This window comes from Camelus dromedarius, chromosome 6 (assembly GCF_036321535.1).
Source record: "Camelus dromedarius isolate mCamDro1 chromosome 6, mCamDro1.pat, whole genome shotgun sequence".
NCBI lineage: Eukaryota > Metazoa > Chordata > Mammalia > Artiodactyla > Camelidae > Camelus > Camelus dromedarius.
In genome coordinates, this window is record NC_087441.1 from 23,178,183 (window position 1) to 23,195,627 (window position 17,445).

The 17,445-nt window shown below is 41.0% G+C and overlaps 1 protein-coding gene across 2 annotated transcripts in view; it reads right to left on the minus strand.

The window, feature by feature from the left end:
* Positions 1 to 17,445, minus strand: part of ARFGEF3 (ARFGEF family member 3) — a 149,180-nt gene that overhangs the window by 77,369 nt on the left and 54,366 nt on the right. For both annotated transcript variants that reach the window (XM_010983683.3, XM_031456423.2), the window contains exons 5-7: positions 14,623 to 14,691; positions 3,580 to 3,702; positions 1,359 to 1,401 (exon numbers count right to left, since the gene is read on the minus strand). In XM_010983683.3, coding sequence (XP_010981985.2) covers positions 1,359 to 1,401; positions 3,580 to 3,702; positions 14,623 to 14,691 — 235 coding nt within the window. The remainder of the gene's footprint in view (positions 1 to 1,358; positions 1,402 to 3,579; positions 3,703 to 14,622; positions 14,692 to 17,445) is intronic.

Here is a 17,445-nt window from a genome sequence, read left to right on the forward strand (position 1 = left end):
GAATGCATCTATGAATGAATGACCATAAGGTCAAAGATGGAGAAAAAAATGGCAAGAGTGTAAGAAGGAAAATAAAAGGAAAACTGGAGGAGGACAAGGGAACAAGAAATGGCTGGCGCTCAGAATTTAAGATCTTTAAATGCAGGAAAAAAATTGAGAAATGATCAAGTACGATGATAAAAGAGAGTTTAAAATAAATAAAACCTGTATGTAGCCCTGAAACTCAATTTTTGGTAAATTTCAAATAAGTCCATCAATTTTGTGCTGCTGTATTTGTTAAAGACGCAACGTAAACTGAGAGGACTTTGACTTTTTTTTTAGTTTATAAAATCACCCTACATTAAAGTGAGGATATTCTGGGAACTGCAATAGCCAAAAGAGGAAAAGGCAGGTGGGAAATCTTGGAACACACCACTGAGAGCTTAACAAGGTGAAAAGATGCTGCGGGCACTTATGGCCCAAGAACACAGCAGGATGTGACCAAAACAACACGCTCAAGCCATGCTTTAGAAGATGACTTAAAGCATCGCTCTTTCTCATTTCTTTTATTTACGCTTTTTCTCCTAATTGTGGCTGTTTAGCTACCTCTTTCTCTCCTTGCATTCCCTTTCTTTTTCATCTTTCTCTTCCCAACCCCTTCTCCCCATTATTAACTGGCAAAAATATCAAAGAAAAGCAAAAATTTTCAGCAGCTTTAAAATTACTAAATAAAATCTGAAATAAAACTCATATTTTCAATATTTTATTCAGGTAATTTGAATTTTTCTTCCTCTTTCAGAAAACAAGACCACCAAACATTTTTAAGAAATCAAAGTGCTTGTGAATTACGCATGGACCTCTATTTTTTCCTTTCCTTGGGTCAGAATGAGAGATTCCTTACTTTGATTTCACCTGCTACTTTAACGGGGCTGTCTGTCCTTCTACAAGATTCCCCATGAGAAGATTCATTTTTCATATTAAAAAACTCAGTATTTTGCAAACATATTTCAGGTGCAATAGCACTTTATGCCAAGCAGGCTTCTGCGATTCTCTATTTCAGTGCTCATTTTAACAATCAATAAATTAACTTGACTTCATGAAGAGTGAAGAAGCTACAAAAACCAGCCTCCAGCAGAAAGGGATGTGAAGAGTTAATCCCCTCCCCGCCCCCACCACGGTTGGAACAGGAGTAGGCATGGCTGGCATAGAGTGTAGGAACAGAAGGAAACAACGGCTGATTGAAGCTAAGCAGAGCCTCCAAGGAGAACGGTGAACCACCCTGAGAGCTTTTACTCAGCTTTATATCCCCACACCAAGCACACAGTAGATGTTCTTACAACCGCTTTTTAAACGGAACTCGCAAAAATCAAATCCAATACCTTGATTCCTGAATTCCTGTGGGACATCCGGGTTTTCAATTATCTAGTAAGAGAGACACACACAAGACAATTAGGAAATGTGGGCAAGAAAAATCGTGACTCGAACAATGGAAAGTTCTAGGAAACAAAACGTCATCTGAGTGCTCCGGGCTCTGCTAACTTCCCTGAGCACGCCCCCGGGCTCCTGATAGTGGTCCTTTACTCATGGTACTTATGAAAAGGCTATGCTGTCTGGACCCGAGCCTATCAGCTCCAAAAGTAATGTATTCAAGGGTCCACAACCCCATGGAAGTTTAAGCCCCACAGCGCCCTGTATCATTTTTTAAAAAGCTACTAAAAATAACCATTCTTAAGTGGCAAAACTTGTGTCTCCCTCTACTAGACATCATAAATGCTTCAAATATTAGCATCCTGAGAATCATGTTTTTCTGGGACATAAAAACATCTCTAGGGAACCTCATGAGTAATAGAAAGGAAATTAACAGGAAACACTGATTTTTCCATCTAATTTGGAATCTTGCCTCCGATTGGGGTGAGTCCATATGGTCAGTGTTGAGCAGTAACAGAAGGCTGATTTGGTGCATAGTACGCAGGACAGAGGCAGACACCCCTCCAGTTTTATCCAGACCTCTATAGCTATACCTGTTACCATCCTTACGGAAGAGCAAGATGAAATCAACAGCTGAGTCATTTTACTTGAAACCTAAAATTCTCCTAAAGTTTTAAAAATATGATTAAACTAATATAATTGAAATCACTTTGGGACTACACAGCTTCCTTTAAATGCTTCATCTTAAAACATTAAGATACCATTACTGTTACAGTATTTCCCATCATATTGCCACTTAGCAAGGATGCATGCTAACAGAAGGATTCTCAAAATCTTAGGTTTATTTCCATTAAAAATACTTTTTCTCTCTAATGCTTTCTATTTATAGATATAAATTTTTTAAACTAATATTCCTACACCACCATATTCAAAATCCTAGTGTAAATGAAATAGTTTTCAACAGAGAGTAAGCTAATGCAATAAAAATATCTCAAGTTAAAACAATTTTTTAAAATAGAAATGTGGGCTTCGGACATAAACACAAAAGAAAATCAATAGGTATTTTTTTTTCAGGTTAGTGTTGTGTTTTTTTCAGCACTGGCTGCCAGGCCACATATTAATAACCTGGACTGGGAGTCAGTAAGGAGACCAGGGGTTTTGTTCTGGCTCTTTCACTGATAAGCTCATTAATTTTAGATTTTAATTTCACCTCTCTGGGCTTCATCTTCCCCATCTGTTTTTCTGAGGAATAAAAGAAATTGACCAGATAATCTCTAAGGTCCCACTCAACTCTATGATTTTCTAAAACCTAGAAAATAATTGAAGTTAAAAATTAGAAATAGTTGAAGTTAAACACGAGCTCTTCCTGTCAAATTAATTTCTGAGCTACTTTGAACTGCTACTGAGATTTCCCATTCTAAAAAAAAATAAAGTGTTCATTTCAGAATACTTCTTGCAGATTTCAAAAGAATTTTAATCTGAATTATTAGAGAGGCAGATTTAAAAAAAAAAAACAAACCTATTTTGAAGAGGAATCATCTCCTCATTAACATTCCCAGAAGATAACAGATACAAGAAGCTGATTACATTTACATTTTTCCCAGGAACGTTCATTTTAAACAATCTGCTCAAGTTGAGAGCAAAAAGCTCGAGTGGGCTTTAATGAAAAAGAGAAGACAAATTCAGCTTTTCCCTGATGGCACCAGCAGGTGAAGGAGACCTCCTGCCACTGCCTTTTATTGAACAAAGAAAAACATAAAACAAACCTCAAAGCACATAACTAACTGCTATTAATTTTTCTTAATTTCGAATTTACTTCTGATACTTGTTAATATATCACAATATTTCTATATAAATTCTTTCAGTCTGAAAAGCTTTAAAAGTGATTTTAAAAGAATAGTGAATTTTAAAATAATGATTAAAAAATGACAGAAACCACAAGGAAAAATAAACCCTCCAAGCTGTGGAGTGAAACATATAAAAATATATTTAAAGAGCTTAATTTATATAAATAAGTGTTCTTTCAAACCCAGCTAGCCCTTCCTAATGTTTCAGCAGGAAGCAGCTCTGATAGGGGGAGGGGAAAGCATGCAGGATGTGGGACACTCCGCATGCAGTCACACAGAGACGCTGGCAAGACCCGGATGAACGCGTGGGTACCGCGAGGCTCACCGTATTCTCTTGCCTTTGTCGTAACTGTAAAGTCAAGTCACTCAGCATTTGACTGAGAGTTGCCCGCACAGCAGTGTTTATACTACGCTGGTGACAGCTACATATGTATGTTTCAATGCACACCTGGTAAAGAAAAAGATAGCAACAAACACGCTCTGTAGATATCAGTTCATTACCAACATGCTTTGGAGTTAACTAGAGAGGATATTAAATTCCTCTTAAATAGAAAGTCAGCCTAATTTAGGACCAGTTACCAATGAATCCTGGTAAATATTCTAAATCCCTGGGCATTTGTTTTTAATAATACAGGAAAAGTAATACTTCCCTAAGGATTATCACTCTTAGAAGCTATTATTCTGAGAATCACAGAAGAATGCAAATGAGTGATTTTTAGATATGCCAAATCATTCTATCTTAAAACAAACTCAGGTGGCTGGAAATTAATTAGGAAAAGTTCTCTCCATGGCAAACCAGAACAGAATTTATTAACTCCTGAGTTACGAAGTGTGGGGAAAGAGTTAATGAAACCTTTTATTCCTGCTCTATAAACAAGTTTGACCTTGAATTAACTCTCTCTCTCTGGGTTCTTCTGGAAACTTGATAAAGGTGGACACATCAGCTGTGTTACTCAGCAGCATGGCTTAGGATAAAAATGTCCCCCAACCTGCATCTGAAATAGGAAAACTATGAATGGACCATAAAAAACCTGGTGAGAAGTCACAGTTTTGGGTTTCCCTGAGTGACTTATCACCGATCACATCCTCTGAGGGGACCGTCAGCTCTGCTCATGGAATTGTTACAGAATGTTGATTCCTATATAGTTGAAACTTAGGACTCCTGAGCCAAGGTGACTCTGTATCCACTGAGGTGGCTCTCATCTTCCTGCTCCTAAGCCAACATTTGAGAGCCAGAGACTGGCCTCTGGGCTGCAGCAAGGACTCTTGTGAAAGAGAAGTGCCTGCTGTTGCCTTGCTTCTGCCCCCTGTTCTATATCCTGCTTAGTGAACATAATGCCAGTCGTGGCCAACTGGGGTCTCATGAGTTTAAATGTCTAGTTGAACATAAGAAGACACCCTGATGGCTGCAGCATGAAGAAATCACAATGTGGAAAAAAAAAAAAAAACAACCCAGCAACCCTCATTTGATGGTGATGATGTTAAATGGTGTGACTTTTCTGATTTTACTGCCTCTAATTCTTTCAGAAGCTATCAGGATGGCCATAATGATAAATGTGTGCTTTAAATTTGCCCACTTTTTCCTCTCCACAAGGTATGTTATCCTTTCTATTTTCTAAGCATATTTAGATGCAAAAAAAGAAAAAAAAAAGATCTAATATACCTAAATTATTTTTCTAGGAATAACTTCAAGACTATCTACAATGAAAATATGGGGTTCTCACCTAAATGGTAAATTTAATTTGATGACTGATAACTGAGATGGGAGAGAAACTAAACCTTTGTTGCTGCTACTGCTTAAGCTAGACCTTCCTGCCAGGCTTCATTATAATAACCTTTTTGGTAATATTAACTAGATACAAGCAAATATCTTCTATCAGTTTAATGTATCTCCTCTTGAATGCTTAATATTCCAAATGAGCATTTAAAACTCGAAAGTGTATTTGGAAGTTGGCTTAGATTAATTTATTTTAAGTTAAAAAATAAGAGCAAGTTCCAAAATAATTATTTTTCAAACTACCATTTAGGGCATGTCAGTTTTAAATTCATTTTCTCTGATCTTGGATTAGAATGTACAATTTATACACACTTAGGAAAAAAGGCATTTAATCCTGAAAGGCTTTTACTTTTGCATGTGATGAAATGGTTTAAAAACTGTGAAGGTACATCTAACTGAGTGCAGTGATTCACTTGGATGAGACCAAATTCTCCACGGTGTAATTAGGTACACTAGTACTATTTATACCTTAGGATCTAACAGTTTCCTTTAAATCTTATACTCTCCCAAGAAATCTTTATAACTGTTGATCTTTAAGATCTCTAAGCTCTGACGTTATAAATTTAAGGGGGAATTTTAAGCCTTAGAAGCATTAAAGATAAGAGAACAGCTATTTTGAGAGCTGAACTACACACTTAACATAAACATGATTTTCCTGAATACTGAGAACTATATATAGCCTCCCTTAAAAAATTCTATCAGTCACTTTAGACCCAAAAAAGCAAGCACACGTAAACTGGATTTAAAGCAACACAAACAGTGCTGTAAACAGACGAACTTCACAAATACCAAATGTATTTTTTTGAGTTTTAATGTCACCACCATTTTTAATGTTTAGGTGCTATTCTACACATGCAACACTGAAAATTACTAATTGCAAGAGGCATTTTATTCAGGGAAAAGGTAGGCATGCTTAGTTTGCTTTTTTAAAAAAGGATTAATCTAAGGAGCTCATTTTACTAAAGTTGGGAGTATAAATACTGAATATGTCAAGAGAGTATCCTTTTAAACATAAAAATGATGAAGTTATCTTCTAATATTGCTCTCTTTAGGTATCCAGAAAGAAATGCTTTATTGGCTATCTGGACAGCTTCTAAAGAAAAGTTTCTTAAACTTGCTAAACTAATGATAAATTGGTGAATCAGTAAGGTTTGCGGAACTAGCGTTTCCATTTTAAACCAGACCACTGTAATTCAAGGCCAATGATTCTTAACTCTGTGAATGTTTTTCTTCCTCTACCTCAGGGCCGTGCTAAAATGAGCACACTGAATCAGAGAAGCTCAGAGAATACCATGTCCAAGGTCAGGCTGAGTTTCTGGGAAAGGGGCTCATCAATTTCTTCTGTTCGTATCTCCAGTATCAGCTCTCCCCATGCCTTTTGCTTTCACGGTGCAGAACTGACACTTAAAAAGCCTCCGTCCTGCCCCTCAGCCAGAGGCTCAAAGGGCAAGACAAATACCTTGTGAGAAGCCACAGGCCCCTGATCGCCAGGGAATGCATGAAGACACAGGACAGTGAGGAGTTTTGTAAGGGACATTTTGATCATTTCATGCATTTGTGGACATCTGGTTTTATGGCATGCTAAACACAACTGAGGGCAAAGACATACACGGTTAATGAAGCAAAACAAACCCCCAAAACAGAAGGAAAAAGAACAAGAAAACACAAGTCAGCAAGCCATACATAAGCAATACGAGACTTATATCACCGAGTCAGTAGACGGATAACAACAGTACTAGGTTAAACCCCCGCTGGAATCACTAGTACTAAATATGAAGCAGCGTAGTGGAAGGCAGCAGATGTTCAATACACATCGGCCAAAGTGATCATCAATTTTAAAGAAGCTGCCACAGTAGAAGTTGGCGTAGCTTTGCAAAGTACCTATGACCTTCAGTTTGTTGAACTGCATTTATCTTTTCTTTCCTACATGAATGGGGTTAGTGGGACAGCTTTGTTAAAACAGTGCATGGTACTGATGAATGAGTTCTATAAAGAGAAAAGCTAGTATGTTTCTAATTGGAAAGTTTTTATGGAGATGAAAAATAATTTATGGTGATAAAAAGACAGAAAGGATCAGAGATTAAGTAAACTAAGAGAAAGCAGAAATGTCTCTTATATAGGGAAGACTATGAATGTTTGTTGATCCCATCAGAACCAAAGGGAATTGTGATTATAAGTCTAAACTCTATGTTGAATCATGATGACAGCCCAGTGGCTCAGCCGTTTCCAGGTGAACAGCAGTAACAGGTGGGTATGTGACAGGAGGCATCTCATTAGATGGGTCCTGCTGATGCAGACACACAGGCACACACACACACACACATACACACAGAGTGAACTGAAGTTGTTTCATTATTCCTAGAAATATCTGTGTAAGAAAATCTGATCACCATGGATGGGAAGGGAAACTTGCTGGTTTTCTTTTGGATCTCAACTTATAAGGACATTCTTAAAGCGAACAGGCATCCATGGAATACTGACTGTGGCTTCCCTTTCCTCCTCCACGCTCCTCTTGGCTTTAGTTGGCATATAAAAATGACTTAAGACACCTCAACCCATCCATTCCTGCACCTTCTCAGGCAGAGCTTTCTGCTTAGTCTGCAGAGGGTTACTGAACTATGCCCTATGAACCAGCCTAAAATGAAGCAGAGAGGACCTCTGCATTGCTCAGTGTGTAACACCAAGTGAGTTCTTCAAGAGTCATGCGTATCAGAGGTTAATGTGAAGTGGTAAGTGTCTTGCCAAGGACTACTTTTCTCAAAGCCCATCTGGCAGTAAGTAGCCAAACAACAGACACCTCAGAGGAGTCACACCAAAGTCAGTCCAGGGACTGGCCCACAAGGAAGAAAAGAAAACATTTCTAGAAGGAAAAGTGGAGAATCTCCTTAGAACGGAATTTCCTCACTCCAATTTTCTGGAGACTATCTGCTCCTTAATTGTATAATGTTTTATTTGAGGTATGGCTCAGAATAATACTACCACATTAGAGTGAAAAAAAAAAGTATCACTGAATATTTCAAAATAAGTCAGCACAATTTAAAAAATACTTTAATGACAACTAGAGCCATGAAATTAGAATCTTTGGCAGCCGGTCTTGAGCCTCAGTGTGTTTAAAGCTCCCGGGGTAACAAGTGGAACGACTGCTAACTCCATATCCTCTGATGGCAACACAATGTTCAGAAAAGATAAACTGAGTATCAGCGTGTAAAGATACCCAAGAAAGTGGCATATGCCTAATGGTCACTTGAATCTATGCTCACAGAAAAGGTGAAATGTATCAATACCTCCGCCTCACATCCAAAACCACCATACCGCCATTCTCCAACTAAATGCCTTGATAAAGGGCCAAGGTGGGTAAGAACACCAAGAATTTCAATCGGTTGCAATATTAATATGGCAAGATTTCACTAACATTTTCTAAGAAGCAATAAAGTGTAGTGGTTAATAGCACATATTTGAAATATAAAAAGCCTGGATTTGAATAACTAAAAATACATTCTTCCTATACTAAGGTAACGATCCTTGAAGCACTCAACATATTTGCTAATTTGGACATAATAGAGAAATACTAAGGGACCAGCTTCAAACTAATGAAGAGAATTATGTAGCCATAAGGAGTTTTAACAATAATTCATGAAATTCAACAGAAGACATGTTGGATATTTCTTAACTGTCCAATTTTAAATTTGGTTGGTATTTCATATTCCTCCTGCATCATGGAAGACCCTATTCTGAAAAACTGTCATTACTGCAATTTAATGAAGCAAGTTAAAGTTAGACCCACAAACGAAGGTTACCCTCTTATTTACATTTTAAGCGTTTAATGATTCTTTTATAGTTCCAGCAGCATCTTGGGAAAACAGCCTCATTTTTCCTACTTAAGTACACATCCCACTTTCTGATCAACAGATAACAGGCTTCAGGGTAAGCACTATTCCTGATAACATTCAATGCAGACTAGAGTAAGAAAGAATAGAGTGTGTCTGGATTTCCCAACATTTCCATGGAAGTTTTAAGTGATTTATTTTCAGGTATTTTAATAAATTGTTTCCTAGCTATAGCAAAAGTGACAATAGGAGAAAAGAATTTTTTTTAAGTTAAAGACTTCTTTGTAAGAAAAATTCAGCTACAACCAAGAAAGCTTCTAGGAGCTGAGTGGTAGTTTGAGGCTGAAATATTTTGCTTTAAAAATAGAGATGCACGTCTAAGGACATGCGCAAAAGGGGACAAGCATGACTAAGCAATCCTGGGGCAAGAGCCGTCAATCAATCTAAGGGAGGGTATAAGAGAAAGGGGCAAAGACCACTGCTATCTGCCACTGGATCAGCCCACCTCTCATTCTTGGAGGTGTTCTTTCCCTTTGCTAAATAAAACCTTTAAAATCTTTTGCTACACACACAAAAATAAATAAATAAACAGGGATGCAGATTTTTCAAAGGCTCAATTAGCAGGTGAAAAGCACATGAGAACCTGCAAACGCTCTGGGTTTCACTAAGTCTAGAGAATACTGTTATTTTTGGCAGCAGTAGGAACTCTCTTTGGCAGCTGATTCTTTCTGTCGGCGAAAAAGTACTTCTTTAGCAAATTCTATGGTGAAAAACCGAAAGACTCTAAGCTATCTTGCAAATCTGAGGAAATAGAAAATGAAGGAAATGCAAGAAAAATGCTTATTCCTATCATGTCTATCTGAAGTAAACAGTGATTTCAAGTGATTCTACTATTATCCTTTCTTAAATTACCTATACATTGTTCATGTAATAATCTAATACCTGTAACTCCTGACCCATATTATCTGCCGTTGCTGTGCTTTTTATACCAATAGGTCCACTCCATGCTCACCTATGACAGATTACATAAAGATGGACGGGGGGTGGCATCCCCACGACCCTTTTAAAGGTTTACGGTGGGTCTTATTGATGAAAACACACTCGTCAGAAGGACGAGTGGGATGGTTCTGTAGCAGATTAAATTGTCAAAAAATTTAAGAAATATTTATCCAGCAATGACAAATGTGGAGACGATTTGGCAGGAGAAGTTGATGAAAGACAAGAGAGATTAGAAGAATCACAATCTTGCTCTGAGAGGACACTGCTGCTGTGTGGGGGTCTGGACTCCGTGGGGGTGGCCGCAGGGCAGCCCTACCTGGGTTTTAGGTCTATAAACCCACTATCTTTGGCTCTCACTTTCATGAGATTAGGCCAATGGTCACTGTGGCGGTGCGTCCCAAACTTTAATATGCACATGAATCACGTGGGGGAGCTTATTACAAGGTACTTTCTTATTCAGAGGTCTGGGTTGGGGCCTGAGGTCCTGCATTTCTAACAAGTTCCCAGGGGCTCCGTGCATGGGCCTAGGGGACCACACTTGAGGTTTTAGAGCCTAACAGCTCGTTTCAATATAGTTTTACAACAAAGCCTGTGGGAGAGAGCAGTAACTATCAGGGCAGTGATTCTCAACTTGACTTCTACAGTAGAGTCAACCAGGGGGCTTTTATAAAATGTGTATGCCCTGGTCCCTCTAAGATCAAAAAACTCAGAATTCCTAGGGCCACCTTAGGCATCTTATTTTTGCTGACACTTTCCAGGTGATTCAGATGTGCAGCATTTGGTGAGAACCACCAACATAAAAGTCAGGCCTCCAATGCTTTGCAATAGTAAGTACCCTGTACGTGAAAGAGATCGTTTCAAGAGAGTAAAGACAAGTCAAAGTTTAATCAAGTAACTACTGAAAATAGCCTCTGTAGGAACTTATACAACCTTTTGTAAGCTTGATCTGTTGTTTTCATCCTTAATCATTATTGGTAGTGAACTGGGGCATAGTATTCTCTCAATAAAAAGATCTATTCTAAAGATAAAAGGCAAGATTAGTTTAACTTCAACGCTGTCTGCAGGGTGCTCAGGCCTGGGATTGGTCTGGATGAAGGGAGGGGCAGCTCCTTTGAAGGTTACCACCAATTTCCACAGAGGCAAGCTTAAGAGCCCCTGTGAGTGACCCTTCCACAGCTAAACTATGACGGCACATGCTACAGGGTATAAAGACTAGAAGCTCAGTTGTAGGGACCTGAATTGCATCCTGGTTCTAACACTTCCCAGCTGTGACTTTGAAAGTTGGTGGACCTCTCTCTATGTTGGTTTCCTTATCTGTAAAATACTATGATATAAAATACAATAATAGTTCTTGCCTCACAGTATCACTGTGCAGATTATGTGATCTAATTCAGGGAAAGCTATGGGATTGTGTGACTTAATACAGGGAAAATTCTTAGAACGGTGCCTGGAAGAGAGTAACTGTTAAGCATTAGGGACAGCTGTGTAACACTGTCTCTGAGTATATACACTCATCTCTCGCCACAGGGAGTGACGTTATGTTTTTAAGCCTTTTCAGAACGATCAGCTCTGAGAGGGAATGGCCACAGTGAGCCCAGACTTCTAGCTTATGGTGGAAGTACGCTGAGTTGCAGCCCAGCCTGATGGATAAAGATCCACTATTCTTAGCAGGAAGAACACTATCTAGGGTGTTTCTATTACTGGCTTTTTGATTGGCGCCACTGGATGGAGTGAGCCCTGGGTGCTGGCACCTGCAGTGTTCATCATGCTCTTGGACCACTGCCTCTCTCAGCAGACTGGCTTGGAGATGTCCTTACCCGTGGGCTGGCCAGCCGGATTCTTACTCTCCTGAACCTGGTGTCCATGCCAGGTCCAGGCTAGCCCAGAGGAGCCATTCTGCCCACTGCCTTTTATCAAAAGCACTGTGAAGCAGTGACTACTGTGGTCCTTACAAAACAGTCCCCAACCCCCTGCCACGCTGGAGAATCTCCAGGGTGTCCAGTGACCAGAGCAGAGTGGTGCATCGAAGTGAGGCATGAGTCTCAACTGTCAAGTCCTGCCACGGACAAGGGTCTTCTTGTGGGTCTGCAGGAGAGGCAGGGTGCATCTTCTGGGAGCCTATGCTCTGTCAAGGGAAGGTCCCCACTATCAAAAAGGGGTGAAAAGTCAATTTTTTAAGTCACAAGCCTCCATCACCAACAATAAGTCAAAACTAGCATTGGAAGTACCACATTTTCCCATGTTGATCCGACCCCTGCTTCACGACCTGCATTCACACTGACATCCTGCTGGGAACGCTTGTCCAGTTAGGGGATTTCAGTGGGCTTCAGTTGGGACAAGAGGGAGTAAGCTTGCTCCTGCTCCCTCCAGAACTGGCTTCATCAATGACCCAGGCTTTCAGAGTCCTGGTCGGAGCAACATCATTCAGTGGAAGCTTGGGCGTTATCATCAGTCCACAGCTCCATAACCACAGCAGCTAACCTTGACCGAGCGTTTACTGTGTGGCTGGACCCGCACTAAAAGCTTTTTACGTGAAATACATCTTTCTTGTTTAACCAGCACAACCACACTAGGAGATAGGGAGATAGGTGCTGTTAGCATTGTTTTTACAGAGAGAACAAGCTCAAGCCCAGAGAGGTATCCAAGGCAACACCACTGGGAGGTGGGAGAGCCAGCATTTACATCCACACGGTGCGACGCCAGGGTCCACGCTTTCACCACTAAGTTTGAATGTCTCTTGGGCTGTGATTTCTTTTTTTCAAAAAAAAAAAAAAAAAAAGTTTTGTTTTTCCTTTATATGTTTTGGTTGAGACCACTGTGTTTTGACATTTCATCCTCTCTACACAGGACTGCTGAGTCTTACTCTGGCTTCCAGACACCCTCAGGAAACACCCTTGACTTGGCTGGTCCATGGCTGTTGAGGAATTATATCTCGAACCTTTCAGATTCTCATTCAAAACCTAGACCCTATGAGGATGACAAAGACACCCTCCTCTCTAGGGGCCACTTGGGAATCCCTGGTCGCCCTCCCCACTCCTGAGGGTCCTACAACAACCTGTCCCCTCCCCACCCCTTGCTCAGCAGGGGGCCGGTCTGGGCAGTGACACGCTGCATCCTTTCTTGTCCTTCACACAGACGATAACTACCAAGCCTCTTACATCCCAATCCTGTTTCTTGCTCTGATCAGAAATTACATCTGTCATTCTAAAAGTAAACTGGCATGCGGTATCTAGAATACTTAAACTCAGAAACAAGACAGTAGAATTGTGGTTGTGGCGGGGAGGGGACAGCCGGTGGGAAGGGGGTAATGGAGAGCTACTATTCAATGCGTATAAAGTTTTAGTTATGCAAGATGAGTAAGTCCTAGAGACCTGTTGTACAACACTGCACTGTAGGTAACATTACTGAATTGCACACTTTTTTTGGTTATGACCTCATGCTAAGTGTTCTCACCACAGTTATTTAAAAAAAGTGAACCTACAAATGATGAGCTCACTCACAAGGATCTCTTAAACTTCAACTAAAAATATTGATAGGTATTCTCTTTCTTTACATATGTCGAGTGAAACATACAAACGTGGTAAAGAAAAGTGTTCTTCCCACCCACATAAATAAGCATTTGAGAACTGATTTACATTGTAGTGAGGGGTTAGCTGTCTGCTGCTCCTTCTTTTGATAGACACATAGAAGTGTTGTATGTGCACAAAAATAATTTTTCCTCAATTTTCACTCTTTAATGCCACACAGTACTGTAAAAGCACATGTATCAGCCAATGTAAATACTACCCGGGACAATGTTAACTATGTAAGATGATGGATATGTTCATTAGCTTGACTGTGGTGACTGTTTCACAAAGCATATGCGCAGAAAAACATGGAACTGTTCACCTTTAATGTACAAAACTTTGATTTTTTGTAATGATGGGGAAAAGAAGAAAAAGGAAAACATGCCCAAAGTGCTAAGCTTCTATCTGGGATTCTCAATAAATGGCAATCCTTATTGTAAAGGGAAAAAAAAGACTGCTGATAGATTTTTTTTCTCTGTAATTTCAAAATTCAGAATATCACTGGCCCCTTGAGGTCTGCATTTGTACTCTTGTCAAAACATACAAAGCCTGAAGATTTTCAAGAAATGAAAGAAAGTTATTCTAAGCTTATTGAAGTACAGCTCTGGAATGATGATGTTTCTAAAAGCCGAGGGCATGTGCCAGACATTCAGGAAGCCAGGATTTCTGTTGGACACACTCTTGGGAATGTTGGAAGGTACATTCTACTCTAGGCTGCAATACAGATGGAAAAGAAAAGGCTTTCCAATGATCGTTACAAAATGTATTCATGAGGGTTTAGGAGATGGGGACAGAATTTAATCAGTAAACATCCCCCTCATCCTTGGTCTCTTAAAAGTAATTTAAAAAAATCAAATTCTTTTCAATGAATCTTTGGGAAAAAAGTAGATGCAACACCTAGGTGTAGCGGACTCTGGAGAACCAGTACTGTTATTTCCATGGTTAAAGCCTCAGATCAAGCACAGCAAAGCATGCAGAGCACTCTGATGGACAATGGGGGCCCACACAGCCAGCTTCCCACAGACCTATGCCTTGGTGGAGATACCCCACGGTCAGGAGCAGAGACGGGCTTGCCCCACTACTGCCTGTGGCTCAGCTCCAGCCCCACGCTGATCCCAGATGGGGGCAGAGCAGCTGTGAGCAGGCAGCACAAACCAGCAGCCCGAGCATGGTGGGACCAGGGGAAAGCGGGCACTCACCTCTGCGATCTTCAGCACTGCGCTCCCGTTCAGGTCAAATGTCGGGGTGTAGGTTATGCAGAGTAAAACCTGTGACAACCACGAGGCGGGCCAGGAAGGGAGAGAGAAGGGGTTAAACATTTAGAAATACATTTCCATATCATATTTGGGCAGTCCTGTTTTAGGACTCTTTTGCTCTTTGCTTTATTTAATGTGCTTCTTCTCAGCCCACCCACTGCTCTCTAATTAGCGGCCACATGTGGCCCAATAAAACAGACTCAGAGTAAAGGCTGCTACCCTCTCCCCCGGGGAAGAATCATTGCCAAGGCCAGCCAGAAGCAGCATTCCTCAACAGCTCCAGAAGGCGGGTCCAGTAATCAAGAAAACCGAATGGCTGGGCTCAGTGTTAGGCTCTGTACATGAATCACCCAGATTGATATTTTTAGTAAGTGTCGCTATTATTGTCCTCATTTTACTGACAAGGAAATTGAAGCTTAGAATGATCACATAAGCTGCCTGAAGTCACAGAAGTATAAGCTGAGGCGCTGAGATCTCAAGCCAAGTAATCTGACCCCACGCCCTGACCAAGTAAGCAACACTGCGTCTTCCTGGACCCAGGCCGCTCTGTACTTTCCTGTTCCTGTCGCCTTCCCAGATCCACATGGGATTAGACAGTCTTTCATGGGCACTTTGCTCTTCCTTCCTGTTATTTCCCCCAGAACACTGCCCGTGGCCTATTTATTAGTCCCAGGTTCCTTGTATTCTCCAAGTTACATTGACAGTGAGTCGATGACATTTATAAGATCTCTTAAGAACCATTAAAAATTCCACTTTCTACTTGTAACGCTATTAGGGAACAGATCAATAAAAGCCCTGTGCATTTTAAGAACTGTTTCTAATTTTGTAGATAAGAGGTTAGATTCTCCCCTGTCCATTTGGCTTCTGAAGCTGCAACTCATCTCGCTGGTGGTCCCAGATATGAAATTGCTGGTGTCTGCTCCTTGACCCCCAAACCCAACAGCCACGCCCTGCCTGCAGTGGCAGCCTTCTGGGGATGTTTCTCATCTGGCTCTGCGCAACTTATGAAAGAACACCGAAGCCTAGCAAATGTACCCAGCGCAGGGCACACACCTCATCAGTGCACCAAAAGGTGCAACTGTCCAAACGGAACACGGAAGCTCTCCTAGCGATGGGCCAGGCCAGCCCCACGAACGGTCGCTCCCTCAGAGAAAGCACATATGGACGTAATTAAAGAAGGGAAGGGGGCTTTTTGCCAACTCTAGTCACAAGGTTAGATAAGTTTATTGTGGATCTGTTCCTCAACCTTTTGCTCCTTAAGGTAACTGATAGCCAAGAATTGATTCCAGATAAAAGTGATCTGAATGCCATGCTGGCTGAGGGGAACAGAAGGTGGGAGCAACTGCCCCAGGGCCTCATGGGGAAAGGCTTTCTTCTGTGTGATGACTGTCTTTGGGGGTCAGGGTCAGGTATTCAAGAAGGGGTGAAAGCTCAGGACAACAGCGTCAACAGGCCCTAATTTGGCCTGGGGAGAGGCTTGTCTTCGAAGCCCTCTGTACTTGGTGGGATCCCTGCCTGGAACCCTCCTGTCCTTGGCTCCTCCCAGGTGTTCCTTACATGGTGCACTTGGTTGCCTTCCTGCAGGCCTCAACTCAAATGTCGCCCCTGTAGAGGGGGAGGTGGCCCTATTGGGCACCCTCTCTAAAACGGCCTGTATCTCAGCTTCTTGGTTCACGTACTTCAGAGCAAGCACCAGACTCATAAATTCCTGGTTTGTTCATTTACTCATTTCTAGTCTTTCTGTTAGACACCACCACCCATCGGGCCTCCAAAAGGCCCTCCAGGCTTTCTCACATGCTGCTTTCTTACTCTGATTTCTTGCTACTGCGCCCGGCTTCTCTTATTTCTTTTTTCTATGCTGTGTTTCGTGGCAGGCAGGTGGGGTATGACAGAGTAGCTGATGGAGATAGTGGTCTGTGGAGGTGGGGAGGTGAGTTGGCCCATCTGGGCTCTCGGTTTTTTTTAAGTATTTTCAATAAAGGTTGACAACTGGCAATACTTTACAGTACGAAACTAATGATGAGATTTGCAAATGTTAACCACTATATATAAAAATAGATTAAAAACACATTTCTTCTGCACAGCACAGGGAACGATATTCAATATCTTGTAATAACCTTTAATGAAAAAGAATAGGAAAATGAATATATGTGTATATATATATATATGCATGACTGGGACATCATGCTGTACAGCAGAAATTGACACATTGTAACTGACTATATGTCAATGAAAAGATAAAGTCATTGACAAAAAGAAAAACTAATGATGGCAAATATCTGTCTGAACTGGCTAATTAATACTGTTCCTTATAGGACTGACGATTGACTCGTTTCTTTCCTTTGTTCCATGCATTGGTACGGGGTGCACAAGAGTGGGTTTGGAAAGAAATTTGCAAACCCAACCCAGTTTTCTGTGAGCAAGAGCAGCATTTCGGCAGGAGAGGCTGGAGGAAGTGGGAGGTCTTCAGGAAGGGCATGGAGTCCGCAGATTTGGTCAGTATCTGATCATTAAGATTGTCGGGGGAACAGAGGAGGCTTGACTCCCTCCACCACAGGGAAGCCAGCACGTGTAGAGGGAGGCCTCTTAGCAACAGCCTGAAGGAAGCTGAGGATGTCGGCACCCAGCCACTGCACATCCTGTCCAAAAGATCTTTGAACAAAGGCTCCCCACACCTAATTAATATCCGAAAACTCATTGGGCTCTATGCAAAAACTAAAAACAACAACAACAACAAAAAGCATCAAAGTGAAGCATATAAATGAA